This window comes from Pelophylax lessonae, assembly GCF_965119305.1.
Source record: "Pelophylax lessonae genome assembly, chromosome: 8".
Classification (NCBI taxonomy): Eukaryota; Metazoa; Chordata; class Amphibia; order Anura; family Ranidae; genus Pelophylax; species Pelophylax lessonae.
The window spans coordinates 297,847,182-297,861,692 of NC_138775.1; the positions used below are offsets into that span (position 1 = coordinate 297,847,182).

A 14,511-nucleotide genomic window follows, 5' to 3' on the forward strand; every position below is an offset into this window, starting at 1 on the left:
GACCCTTGTGACTCCAACAATCTCTGTGTCTCCACTACCCCTTGTGAAGCAGTGACCCTTGTGTCTCTAGCAATCGTGTCTCCAGTGACCCTTGTGTCTCCTGCAATTGCTGTGTCTCCAGTGACCCTTGTGCTTCCAGTGACCCTTGTGAAACAGTGACCCTTGAGCCTCCAGGGACCTTTGAGCCTCCAGTGGCCCTTGTGAACAAGTGACCCTTGTACCTCCAGTGACCCCTGTGCCTCTAGTGACCCTTATGAACTAATGACCCTTGTGATTCCAACAATCCCTGTGTCTCCAGCTACCCTTGTGAACCAGTGACCGTTGTGCCTCCAGTGACCTTTGTGACCCAGTGACCCTTGAGCCTCCAGTGACCTTTGTGACCCAGTGACCCTTGAGCCTCCAGTGACCTTTGAGACTCCAGTGGCCCTTGTGAACAAGTGACCCTTGAGCCTCCAGTGACCCCTGCGCCTCTAGTGACCCTTATGAACTAATGACCCTTGTGATTCCAACAATCCCTGTGTCTCCAGCTACCCTTGTGAACCAGTGACCCTTGTGCCTCCAGTGACCTTTGTGACCCCTGTGCCTCCAGTGACCTTTGTGACCCAGTGACCCTTGAGCCTCCAGTGGCCCTTGTGAACAAGTGACCCCAGTGCCTCCAGTGACCCCTATGTACCAGCTACCCTTGTGAACCAGTAACCCTTGTGAGCCAGTGACCCTTGTGAACCAGTGACCCTTGTGAACCAGTGACCCTTGTGCCTCCTACAATTCCTGTGTCTCCAGGGCCCCCAACGCATCCTATTCCATGCAGTGACCCCAGAGCCTCCTGTGTTATTTTTATACTCTAATGCTCCCTAAACACCTCCATGACACACCTGCGTCTCCACGCAGGGAATGCTCTTCTATTTCCTGGACTGTCTCTCCCTGTGAATATGGACCCCTGTCCATGACACCTCACATCTACACCAGCGGCTCAAGGAGACCCCAGAGAAAAGTCCAAATGCATAAAACACAAAGTGGACACCACACCCATTGTTGTTGAGTACAGAAATTTTAGGATTATCAGTCCTTACATTTAATGACACAAAATGTTGTATCCAACACATTTCGGGGGGATACTACAGTTCCCCCTTCATCAGGGCTGAAAGAATACAAGAAAGAAATGCAACATATTAAAAAAAGAAAAAAACTTTTTTTTTTGTGTTTATTAACCACTTCCAGATATATTGCTATAGGGGGGCCCTCCTGCGCAGAATCAGGTATATACAGTATACTTGATTCTGCAGTTTCGCCTAGGGGCTGCTAATGCGTAGCCGGCGGGCCACTTCTGCTGTGATTACTCGCAGCAGAAGCAGATTTGTATGCGCTGGGCACTGGATTTCTACCGACACCCGCCAATCGTTGGGCAGAGACACAGAACAAAGCTCTGCCAATGTAAAAAAGGCAAAGCTTCATTCTGACAGGGGGGGAAGGGATGGATTTTGTGTCCTTGCAAAGCAGGGAGTAAAATCCACCAGAGCCCTTATTAAAAGTACCTCACACAGTACACATAAACACTGGCTAGGCACACAGTTAACCCTTTGATCACTCTAGATGTTTAACCCCTTCCCTACCAGTGTCATTAGAACAGCGACTGATCACTGTATTAGTGTCACTGGTTCCCACAAAGTGTCAAAAGTGTCAGTTAGTGTCCCGCAGTCCCGCTATAAGTCGCATCAGTAGTAATAAAAATTAAAAAAAATAAAAATTCCAGTATATATCCCCTAGTTTGTAGACGCCATAACTTTTACGCAAACCAATCAATATACGCTTATTGGGATTTTATTTTACCAAAAATTACCAGAATACAAATTGGCCTAAATCTATGAAGAATTTTGATTTTTTTTTACATTTTTTATTGGATGTGTTTTATAGCAGAAAGTAAAAATTATTGTTTTTTTTTTTTGTTTTTTTTATTGTGGTTTTTTTTTTTTTTGCTTATGGCGCAAAAAAATAAATAACGCAGAGGTGATCAAAATAAATAAAGCGTATTTGAGTACAGCGTCGCACGACCACTTAATTGTCCGGTAAAGTAACAAAATGCCATATTGCAAAAAAAGGCTTGGTCATAAAGGGGGGTTAATCTTCCAGAGGCCAAGTAATTAATTTTTATATATGCATTTCCGGTATCGCAGTCCCGCTATAAGACGCTGATCGCCGCCATTAGTAATAAAAATTTTAAAAAATAAAAATTCCATTATATATATCCCATGGTTTGTAGACGCCATAACTTTTACACAAACCAATAAATATACGCTTATTGTGATTTTATTTTACCAAAAATATGTAGCAGAATACATATTGGCCTAAATTTATGAAGAATTTAGATTTTTTTTACATTTTTTATTGGATGTGTTTTATAGCAGAAAGTAAAAATTATTGTTTTTTTTTTTTTTCTTGTGTTTTTTTTTATTTTTTGCTTATGGCGCAAAAAAATAAATAACGCAGAGGTGATCAAATACCCCCCAAAAAAAGCTCTATGTGTGGGAAAATAAATAAAGTGTATTTGAGTACAGCGTCGCACGACCGCGCAATTGTCCGGTAAAGTAACAAAGTGCCGTATCGCAAAAAAAGGCTTGGTCATAAAGGGGGGGTTAATCTTCCAGAGGTCAAGTAATTCATTTTTATACATGCATTTCCTGTATCGCAGTCGCTGATTGCCGCCATTAGTTGTAATAAAAATTTAAAAAATAAAAAATTCCAGTATATATCCCATAGTTTGTAGACGCCATAACTTTTACGCAAACCAATCAATATACGTTTATTGGGATTTTATTTTACCAAAAATATGTAGCAGAATACAAATTGGCCTAAATCTATGAAGAATTTAGATTTTCTTTACATTTTTTTATTGAATGTGTTTTATAGCAGAAAGTAAAAAATATTGTTTTTTTTTTTTTTTTTTGCTTATGGCGCAAAAAAATAAAAAAACGCAAAGGTGATCAAACACCACCAAAAGAAAGCTCTATTTGTGGGAAAAATATAAATTTTATTTTGGTACATCATCGCACGACCGCGCAATTGTCAGGTAAAGTAATAGTGCCGTATCGCAAAAATGGCCCGGTCATAAAGGGGGATAAATCTTCCAGAGGTCAAGTAATTCATTTTTATACATGCATTTCCTTTTTTGTAGTCCCGCTATAAGTCGCTGATCGCTGCCATTAGTTGTAATAAAAATGTTAAAAATTAAAAATTCCAGTATATATCCCATGGTTTGTAGACGCCATAACTTAATACGCTTATTGGGATTTTATTTTACCAAAAATTACCAGAATACAAATTGGCCTGAATCTATGAAGAATTTAGATTTTTTTAAATTTTTTTATTATATGTGTTTTATAGCAGAAAATAAAAAAAATAGTTTTTTTTTTTTTTTTATTGTGGTTTTTTTTTTTTTTGCTTATGGCTCAAAAAAAAAAAAAAAAAAAACACAGAGGTGATCAAACATCACCAAAAGAAAGCTCTATTTGTGGGAAAAATATAAATTGTATTTTGGTACAGCGTCGCACGCAATTTTCAGGTAAAGTAACGCAGTGCCGTATCGCAAAAATCGCCAGGTCATCAAGGGGGGTTAATCTTCCAGAGGTCAAGTAATTCATTTTTATACATGCATTTCCTTTATTGCAGTCCCGCTATAAGTCGCTGATCGCCGCCATTAGTTGTAATAAAAATTAAAAAAAATAGAAATTCCAGTATATATATCCCATAGCTTGTAGACGCCATAACTTTTACGCAAACCAATCAATATACCTTTATTGGGATTTTATTTTACCAAAAACATGTAGCAGAATACAAATTGGCTTAAATTTATGAAGAATTTAGATTTTTTTACATTTTTTTTATTACATGTGTTTTATAGCAGAAAATAAAAAAAAATGTTTTTTTTTAATTGTGTTTTTTTTTTTGCTTATGGCTCAAAAAAAAATAAATAAAAAAAACGCAGAGGTGATCAAACACCACCAAATATAAATAATATAAAATATAAATTTTATTTTGGTACAGTGTCGCATGACCGCGCAATTGTCAGGTAAAATAACGCAGTGCTGTATCGCAAAAATCGCCAGGTCATGAAAAGGGGTAAAATCTTCCAGAGGTCAAGTAATTAATTTTTATACATGCATTTCCTGTATCGCAGTCCCGCTATAAGTCGCTGATCGCCGCCATTAGTAGTAATAAAAATTAAAAATTCCAGTATATATCCCATAGTTTGTAGACGCCATAACTTAATACGCTTATTGGGATTTTATTTTACCAAAAACATGTAGAAGAATACAAATTGGCCTAAATTTATGAAGAATTTAGATTTTTTTACATTTTTTTATTAGATGTGTTTTATAGCAGAAAATAAAAAATATTGAAGGGGGGGGGGGGGGGTTAATCTTCCAGAGGTCAAGTAATTAATTTTTATACATGAATTTCCTGTTTTTATTTTCAGCCCTGAGGAAGGGGGGATTGTAACAGCTCCCCTCATTGGATACAACACATTATAATGGGTATCCCCCCCCCCCCCCCCCCCCAGGACATGAGTGGGGATGCCACATAATAGGACTGCCTATAATTTGACTACAAACTCTCTCTGCAGACATCTGGAAGCGGCAGGGAGTCAATTATAGGAGCAGAAAGAAGATTCTGAGAAATTCTGTCTACAAAATGAGTACTATTGCCATGGCTGCAATGAAGCATGGCAAGGGATGGAAAGATGACAAGGCTGCATGTGTCTATGTATGAGACAGGGGCGTAACTACAGGGGTTGCAATTGCAACCGGGCCCCATGCTCCAGGGGGCCTGTGCGGCTCCCCTGTACACCTGGATAGGAGGGGGGGGGGGGCAGCATGTAGAGAAATCACTGTCCTCCTTTTTCCTCCTGTAGCTGCAGGAGGAAAATGGAGGATATTGGTTCCTCTGTATGCTGCCCCCGCCACTCCTCCTATCCAGTTTACATGTGTTTTGCTGACTCTGGGCTCCTGTGTGCTCCCCTGGTCCCCCCCCCTACTCTGCTGCCCTCCCCCACCCCACTGTGCCCCCTCCCCTCTCCTGCCGGCTGCTGCAGGGGATGTGTCCCAATAGAGAACCAGGAAGGGGTCGGTAAATATGTAATTTACCAGCTCCTTCCTTTTCTGAATGGACAGAGTCATAGTCAGTCACATTGTAAAAAAAATAAAATAAAATGATAAAAAATAATACAAATAAAATACCAAAAAATAACAAACTACTGACACCAGTGGGGGAACTTCCAGGATCGCAAAGGTCACACTTGTGACCGGGCCCTGGCATTCCACCACCGTGGGGAGTCCCCAAGATGGCAGGAAGGGGGCCCACTGCAGAACTTGTGAAAGGGTCTCGCTGTGGGACCGTAATAAAGGGCCCCGCAACGAGAGTAAAGGGCCCCAGGATCAGTGGGAAGAGCCCCAGGCTTGAAGGGAAGGGGTCCAGGGGGGCCCTTCATGGTTTCTTGCACCGGGGCCCTGAAGGTTCTAATTACGCCTCTGGTATGAGATGTTGGTGTCCATGAATTACCTGCCCATCCTATAGACCCACCTGGAGGAAGGTGTCCCCTTCGGTCCGCATGACCTTGAAGATGGCATATCCGGGGATACAGATGACCGAGGACAGCGCCATCAGGAATCCCAGCGAGATGGCCCAGCCTGGGTAGAGGTACTCGTTGTATGTGATTGGCCGATATTGAATGACCGTGAAGATTATAATGAACTGGAGGGAAATCAGAAAAGAAAAAGTTTGGAGGATTCCTTCACATGTAAATGTATAGGGATTATGTATACATTGTTACATATAGTTACAGAGTTATTCTGGTTGAAAAAAAAGACACAAGTCCATCCAGTTTAACCAGAAAAGCAGAAAGAAAAAAAATCATACAATCCCATAAACACAATCCTATATCCAGAGGATGAATCATAGAGCAGCCAATCAGAATCTCTTTTATATTTTTTTTAATTCTGCACTGCATGCCGATTGGTAGCTTTGTTCATATAAGCGAGATGAGATCTGATTGGTGGAAGTTCCCACACTCATTCCCACCCTCTGCTGTAACAAGCCCCTCCTCCATATGGCGTTCAGCAATTCACGTACATGTCCTGGGCACCTGCCTGCTTCATCACAAAAAAAAGCCAGGGTACTACTATCACCAGGGTACTACTATCACCAGGGTACTACTACCACCAGGGTACTACTATCACCAGGGTACTATTACCACCAGGGTACTACTATCACCAGGGTACTACTACCACCAGGGTACTATTACCACCAGGGTACTACTACCACTAGAGTACTACTATCACCAGGGTACTATTACCACAAGGGTACTACTACCACCAGGGTACTACTACCACCAGGGTACTACTATCACCAGGGTACTACTACCACCAGGGTACTACTATCACAAGGGTACTACTACCACCAGGGTACTACTATCACCAGGGTACTACTACCACCAGGGTACTACTATCACCAGGGTACTACTATCACCAGGGTACTACTACCACCAGGGTACTACTATCACCAGGGTACTACTATCGCCAGGGTACTACTATCACCAGGGGTAAAAGTATCACCAGGGTACTACTATCACCAGGGTACTACTACCACCAGGGTAATACTATCACCAGGGTACTACTATCACCAGGGTACTACTACCACCAGGGTACTACTACCACCAGGGTACTACTATCACCAGGGTACTAATACCACCAAGGTACTACTATCAACAGGGTACTACTATCACCAGAGTACTACTATTACCTGGTACTACTATCACCAGGGTACTACTACCACCAGGATACTACTACCCCCAGGGTACTACTACCACCAGGGTACTACTATCACCAGGGTACTACTATCACCAGGGTATTACTATCGCCAGGGCACTACCACCACCAGGGTACTACTATTACCTGGGTACTACTACCACCAGGGTACTACTACCACCAGGGTGCTACTATCACCAGGGTACTTCTACCACCGGGGTACTACTATCACCAGGGTACTACTACCCCCAGGGTACTACTACCACCAGGGTACTACTATCACCAGGGTACTTCTATCACCAGGGTACTACTACCACCAGGGTTCTTCTATCACCAGGGTACTACTACCACCAGTGTACTACTATCACCAGGATACTATTACCACCAGGGTACTACTATCACCAGGATACTATTACCACCAGGGTACTACTACCACCAGGGTACTACTATCACCAGGGGACTACTACCACCAGGGTACTACTATCACCAGGGTACTACTATCACCACGGTACTACTATCACCAGGGTACTACTACCACCAGGGTACTATTATCACCAGGGTACTACTATCACCAGGGTACTATTACCTCCAGGGTACTACTACCACCAGGGTACTATTATCACCAGGGTACTACTACCACCAGGGTACTATTACCACCAGGGTACTACTACCACCAGGGTACTACTACCACCACCAGGGTACTACTATCACCAGGGTACTACTATCACCAGGGTACTACTACCACCAGGGTACTATTACCACCAGGGTACTACTACCACCAGGGTACTACTATCACCAGGGTACTATTATCACCAGGGTACTACTACCACCAGGGTACTACTACCATCAGGGTACTACTACCATCAGGGTACTACTATCACCAGGGTACTACTACCACCAGGGTACTATTATCACCAGGGTACTATTACCACCAGGGTACTACTATCACCAGGGTACTACTATCACCAGGGTACTACTACCACTATTTATGAATGAAAGTACCTCGGATGAAATTACTAAAGGAGTGGATTGATGTCACATTGGAAATAGTTCTGGCACTGCTCCGCCTGCCCACCAATAGAGTTCATTAGAAGAGGCACTGAAAATCAGCATGCAAACCCCAGTCCTAAGGAATGTTAAATACCACCAATGATCTGATGGGGGAATTATTCCCTGGAGCTCACTATCCAACTCATACCAGTGATTTGAGGGGAGGACGGGCTCCTTTTTCCTGGGGGCCACTATCCAACTGACAGTTGATTTGGGGTTGTGGTGAATCCAACTGACACCGAAGATTAGGTGCTAAAATATCCTGGGGGCGACTCTCCCACTGGCCAATGATTTGGGGGCTATCCTCTCCTAGTGGCCACTATCCAACTGGCCAATAATTTGGGGGAGTCTTCTTTTCTGGTGACCACTATTCCACTGACACCAATGATTTGGGAGCTATTATTTCTTGGCGGCCACTCTCCCACTGGCCAATGCTTTGGGGGGGGGGGGGGGTAGTCTCTCCTAGTGGCTGCTATCCCACTGACCAATGATTTGGGGGGCTATTCTTTCCTGGTGACAGCTATCTCACTGGCCAATGATTTGGGGGGCTATTCTTTCCTGGTGACAGCTATCTCACTGGCCAATGATTTGGGGGCTTTTTTTTTCCCGGTGACCACCATTCCAATGTCCATTGATTTGGGGGCTATTGTTTCCAGGTGATCACTATCCCACTGGCCAATGATTTGGGGATATTTTTCCTAGTGACCACCATTCCAATGTCCATTGATTTGAGGGCTATTGTTTCCAGGTGATCACTTTCCCACTGGCCAATGATTTGGGGATATTGTTTCCTGGTGACCACTATCCCACTAACAGCAATGATTTGGGGGCCATTATCTCCTGGGGGCCACTTTTCCACCAGCCAATGATTTAGGAGGGCTATTCTCTCATAGTGGCTACTTTCCCACTGTTCAATGATTTGGGGGGCTAGTCTCTCCTAGTGGTCACGATCCCACTAACCAGTGATATGGAGGCTATTATCTCTTGGTGGCCAGTCTCCAGCTCTCTCTTACAAGCCGCTCGCCCACTGGCCAGTGCTTGGGGGCTTTACTTTCCTGGTGGCCACTATCCCCACTGGCCAATGTTTCAGGGATCTGTTCTTTCCCTGTGTCAACTATTCAATGAATACCAATGATTTGGGGGGCTATATCAGTGATTTGGGGGGGGGGAGGGGGCATTTTCTCCACTATCCAGTTGACACCAGTCATTTCTGGAGCTATTCTTCCCTGGGGGCCATTATCCAATTATTTGGGGTTATACTCCCTTGGGGACCGCTATTCTTTCCTGGTGACCATTACCCCACTGTCCAATGATTTGGGGGCTTTTCTTTCCCGGAGACAATTATTCTTCCCTGGGGGCCATTATCCTATTATTTGGGGTTATACTCCCTTGGGGACCGCTATTCTTTCCTGGTAACCATTACCCCACTGTCCAATGATTTGGGGGCTTTTCTTTCCTGGTGACGATTATTCTTCCCTGGGGGCCATTATCCAATTATTTGGGGTTATACTCCCTTGGGGACCGCTATTCTTTCCTGGTAACCATTACCCCACTGTCCAATGATTTGGGGGCTTTTCTTTCCTGGTGACGATTATTCTTCCCTGGGGGCCATTATCCAATTATTTGGGGTTATACTCCCTTGGGGACCACTATTCTTTCCTGGTGACCATTACCCCACTGTCCAATGATTTGGGGGCTTTTCTTTCCTGGTGACGATTATTCTTCCCTGGGGGCCATTATCCAAATATTTTGGGGTTATACTCCCTTGGGGACCACTATTATTTCCTGGTGACCATTACCCCACTGTCCAATGATTTGGGGGCTTTTCTTTCCTGGTGACGATTATTCTTCCCTGGGGGCCATTATCCAAACATTTTGGGGTTATACTCCCTTGGGGACCGCTATTCTTTCCTGGTGACCACTATCGCACTGACAATGATGATGTGGGGTGGGATGGGGGGGGGGTTTGTTATCTTTCTTAGTGACCATTATTCCACTAATCAATGATTTTGGGGCTATTCCTCCTGGATTCTGCTCCTCTCCACTCCTCCTCCAGACTCTGGGATCTTGATTTTCAAATGAAATTTTTTTTTTCTTTTTTTTCTTTTTTCTTTTTTTTTTTTTTTCAAATGAAATTTTTCACAGTCAGTGATGATTTGGGGAGCCATGTCATCTGCTGGTGTTGGTCCACTGTGTTTTATCAAGTCCAAAGTCAGCGCAGCCCTCTAGCAGGAAATTCTAGAGCACTTCATGCTTCCCTCTGCTGACCAGCTTTATGGAGATGCTGATTTCATTTTCCAGCAGGACTTGGCACCGCCCACACTACCAAAACTACCAATACCTGGTCACATGATCATGGGATCACTGTGCTTGATTGGCCAGCAAACTTGCCTGACCTAAACTCCATAGAGAATCTGTGGGGGGATTGTCAGGAGGAATATGAGAGACACCAGACCCAACAATGGTGGGGGAGGAGCCACTTAACTCAATGTTGTATCCTTTCCTTTCTTTACTAAAGACAATCTGACAGCGATCCCAGCACAGACTTATTCCCTGGCATAGGCGTGCCCACCTGGGTGTGCCAGATGTGCCTGGGCACACCCTAATCACCCTCTGTGTGGCGCAGATTCCGCCTGTTTGAACCCCTGATATTTCAGCAAACCCCCAAACGGGGGCTCCTAAAAAATTTGTATCAAAAATAAATTTGTAAAAAATAAAATCATACAAATAAAAACTTACTGACACCATCCACTGCTCTTCTGACACCGTCAGTATATATATATATATATATATATATATACACATGCATGTGTTTGAGCTTTAAGGTGCACATCCTAATGCAATGTGCACTCCTATATTCCCTGGAATATTATGTGCGCAGATCAATGAAGGTGATCAGGAGAGACTTACAATGATAATGGCCGGGGAGATGAACCGCCAGCAGACCTGGAAGAAGAGGGGAGGGGGGAACCCCAACATCATTTCGATGTCCTTGAAGTATTTCCGGTGACCTGGGAGAGGTAAGAGAGGGTCAGACAACATGGTGGGGTCCAATCAGTACAATAATTAACATTTCATCATAGATCACATGATAAGTATCCATAGAAGTGATCCTCACAGCCGTTGCTGCTATAATCCAATCGCAGACCAGGCTTTTTCTGGCACTTATTGTTTACAAGTTAAAATCAGTATTTTATGCTAGAAAATTACTTAGAACCCCCAAACATATATATATATATATATATATATATATATATATATATATATATATATATATAGTGCCTTGCGAAAGTATTCGGCCCCCTTGAACTTTGCGACCTTTTGCCACATTTCAGGCTTCAAACATAAAGATATAAAACTGTAATTTTTTGTGAAGAATCAACAACAAGTGGGACACAATCATGAAGTGGAACGAAATTTATTGGATATTTCAAACTTTTTTAACAAATAAAAAACTGAAAAATTGGGCGTGCAAAATTATTCAGCCCCCTTAACCACTTGCCGACCGCCGCAAGTACATATACTGCGGCGGTCAGCTCCTCACAGGCAAAGTGACGTACCGGTACGTCACTAGCCTGTGAGGCTCTGGGGAGCGAGCGCGCTCCCGCTCCCGCACGGTCACGGACCCCCCCGCGCGTGTGAGCGGCGGACCCGATGTCCGCCGCTCACTCACGATCGTCCATGACACCGGGAGAAAGGCAGGCGGCTGATGTAAACAAAGCCACCTGTCATTCTCCCCTGTGTAGGAACAGTGATCATACGGTTCTACTATGTAGGACCGTTGATCATTGTTCCTACACGTCAAGCCACAGCCAATCACAGTTAGAATCACGCCCCTAGGGACACACACAGCCCCTCCCTCTCAAATAATGTTAGCCCCTTTACTACCAGTGTCATTTTACAGTAACAGTGCATATGTATAGCACTGATTACTGCAGTAATGTCACTGGTAACCCCAAAAGTGTCAAAAATGTCAGTCAAGGGTCCGATCTGTCCGCCGCAATGTCGCAGTCCCGCAAAAAAAAAAAAATTGCAGATCGCGCCATTACGCGTTAAAAAAAAAAAAACAACAAAAATGACAAAAATCTTTCCCTTCGTTAGTAAACGTGATAACTTTTGCGCAAACCAATCAAAATACGCTTTTTGCAATTTTTTTTACCAAACATATGTAGCATAAAACAAATTGGCCGAAAATGCTAAAAAAATTTTGATTTTTACATTTTTTTGGGGGAATTTCATTTAAAAAAATGTGAAAAATATTGTTATTTTTGCAAAATTTACGCTCTTTTTTTGTTTATAGCCCATGATCAAAAAATCGCACAGGTGATCAAATACCACCAAAAGAAAACTCTGTTTGTGGGAAAAAAAAGGACGTCAAATTCGTTTAGGTACAGCGTCGCACGACCGCGTAATTGTCCATTAAAATCACGCAGTGCCGAATTGCAAAATACCCCCTGGTCACGAAGGGGGTAAAATCTTCCGGGGCTTAAGTGGTTAAGTTAATACTTTGTAGCGCCACCTTTTGCTGCGATTACAGCTGTAAGTCGCTTGGGGTATGTCTCTATCAGTTTTGCACATCGAGAGACTGAAATTTTTGCCCATTCCTCCTTGCAAAACAGCTCGAGCTCAGTGAGGTTGGGTGGAGAGCGTTTGTGAACAGCAGTTTTCAGTTCTTTCCACAGATTCTCTATTGGATTCAGGTCTGGACTTTGACTTGGCCATTCTAACACCTGGATATGTTTATTTGTGAACCATTCCATTGTAGATTTTGCTTTATGTTTTGGATCATTGTCTTGTTGGAAGACAAATCTCCGTCCCAGTCTCAGGTCTTTTGCAGACTCCATCAGGTTTTCTTCCAGAATGGTCCTGTATTTGGCTCCATCCATCTTCCCATCAATTTTAACCATCTTCCCTGTCCCTGCTGAAGAAAAGCAGGCCCAAACCATGATGCTGCCACCACCATGTGTGACAGTGGGGGATGGTGTGTTCAGGGTGATGAGCTGTGTTGCTTTTACGCAAACATAATGTTTTAGATTGTTGCCAAAAAGTTTGATTTTGGTTTCATCTGAGCAGAGCCCCTTCTTCCACATGTTTGGTGTCTCCCAGGTGGCTTGTGGCAAACTTTAAACAACACTTTTTATGGATATCTTTAAGAAATGGCTTTCTTCTTGCCACTCTTCCATAAAGGGCAGATTTGTGCAGTATACGACTGATTGTTGTCCTATGGACAGAGTCTCCCACCTCAGCTGTAGATCTCTGCAGTTCATCCAGAGTGATCATGGGCCTCTTGGCTGCATCTCTGATCAGTCTTCTCCTTGTATGAGCTGAAAGTTTAGAGGGACGGCCAGGTCTTTGTAGATTTGCAGTGGTCTGATACTCCTTCCATTTCAATATTATCGCTTGCACAGTGCTCCTTGGGATGTTTAAAGCTTGGGAAATCTTTTTGTATCCAAATCCGGCTTTAAACTTCTCCACAACAGTATCTCAGACCTGCCTGGTGTGTTCCTTGTTCTTCATGATGCTCTCTGCGCTTTAACCACTTTAACACTGCTCACTGTGCTGCTACTGCGGGACAGTGGCTCGTTATCGTTTGGCGACGTAGACCTACGTCACCAGACGTTCCCCCCTCTCGGTGGCGCATGCGCAGCCGGAGGCTCGCTCCCGCTGTATTCAGTTACAGCGGGAGTCGGGCCAGGCGAGGAGAGGCGGTGATCACCGCCGCTCTTCCCCGATCGTCGGGGATCGAGTGTGGAGATCCGCCCGCTTGTGTAAACAGAGCGGGCGGATCTCCTAAGTGACAGGCAGGGTCAGATTGCAGGATTCAGCATAGCTCAACTTGCGATCTGTGCCTGTGTCACACAATCCCCTCCCCCCACACACGTTAGTAAGCACCAGGCATACATTAACCCCTTGATCACCAATAAAAGTTAACCCCTTCCCTGCCAGTGTCATTTTTACAGTAACAGTGCATATTTATAGCACTGATTACTGTAGTAATGTCACTGGTACCCCCAAAAGTGTCAAAAATGTCAGTCAAGGGTCCGATCTGTCCGCCGCAATGTCGCAGTCCCGCAAAAAAATCGCAGATCGCCACCATTACTAGTTAAAAAAAAAAAACAATAAAAATTACATAAATTTCCCATAGTTAGTAGCGGCGATAACTTTTGCGCAAACCAATCAAAATACGCTTATTGCGATTTTTTTACTAAACATAGGTAGCAGAAAACAAATTGGCCTAAAATGTTATAAAATTTTGATTTTTACATTTTTTTTGGGGGGGGGGGGGGGGAATTTCATATAAAAAAAAGTGAAAAATATTGTTATTTTTTTCAAAATTGTCGCTCTTTTTTTGTTTATAGCGCAAAAAGTAAAAATTGCACAGGTGATCAAATACCACCAAAAGAAAGCTCTGTTTGTGGGGAAAAAAAGGACATCTCATTGAGAATTCTTTTGTCAAAGACATGTAGCTAAATACATTTTGGCCTAAATATATGACAAAAATTGAATATATTGGATATTTTTTAACTGTCAAAGTAGAAAAATATTGTTATTTTTCAAATTTGTCGCTTTTTTTTAATAATATCGCAAAAAATAAAAATTGCAGAGATGATCAAATACCACCAAAAGAAAGCTCTGTTTGTGGGAAAAAAGGATGTAAATTTCG

The 14,511-nt window shown here is 43.2% G+C and overlaps 1 protein-coding gene across 2 annotated transcripts in view; it reads right to left on the bottom strand.

Moving 5' to 3' along the window:
• The window catches only part of SLC6A9 (solute carrier family 6 member 9), a 161,360-nt gene that overhangs the window by 4,093 nt on the left and 142,756 nt on the right, over window positions 1-14,511 (bottom strand). For both annotated transcript variants that reach the window (XM_082265260.1, XM_082265261.1), the window contains exons 11-12: window positions 10,758-10,858; window positions 5,575-5,745 (exon numbers count right to left, since the gene is read on the bottom strand). In XM_082265260.1, the coding sequence (XP_082121386.1) occupies window positions 5,575-5,745; window positions 10,758-10,858 (272 nt within the window). The remainder of the gene's footprint in view (window positions 1-5,574; window positions 5,746-10,757; window positions 10,859-14,511) is intronic.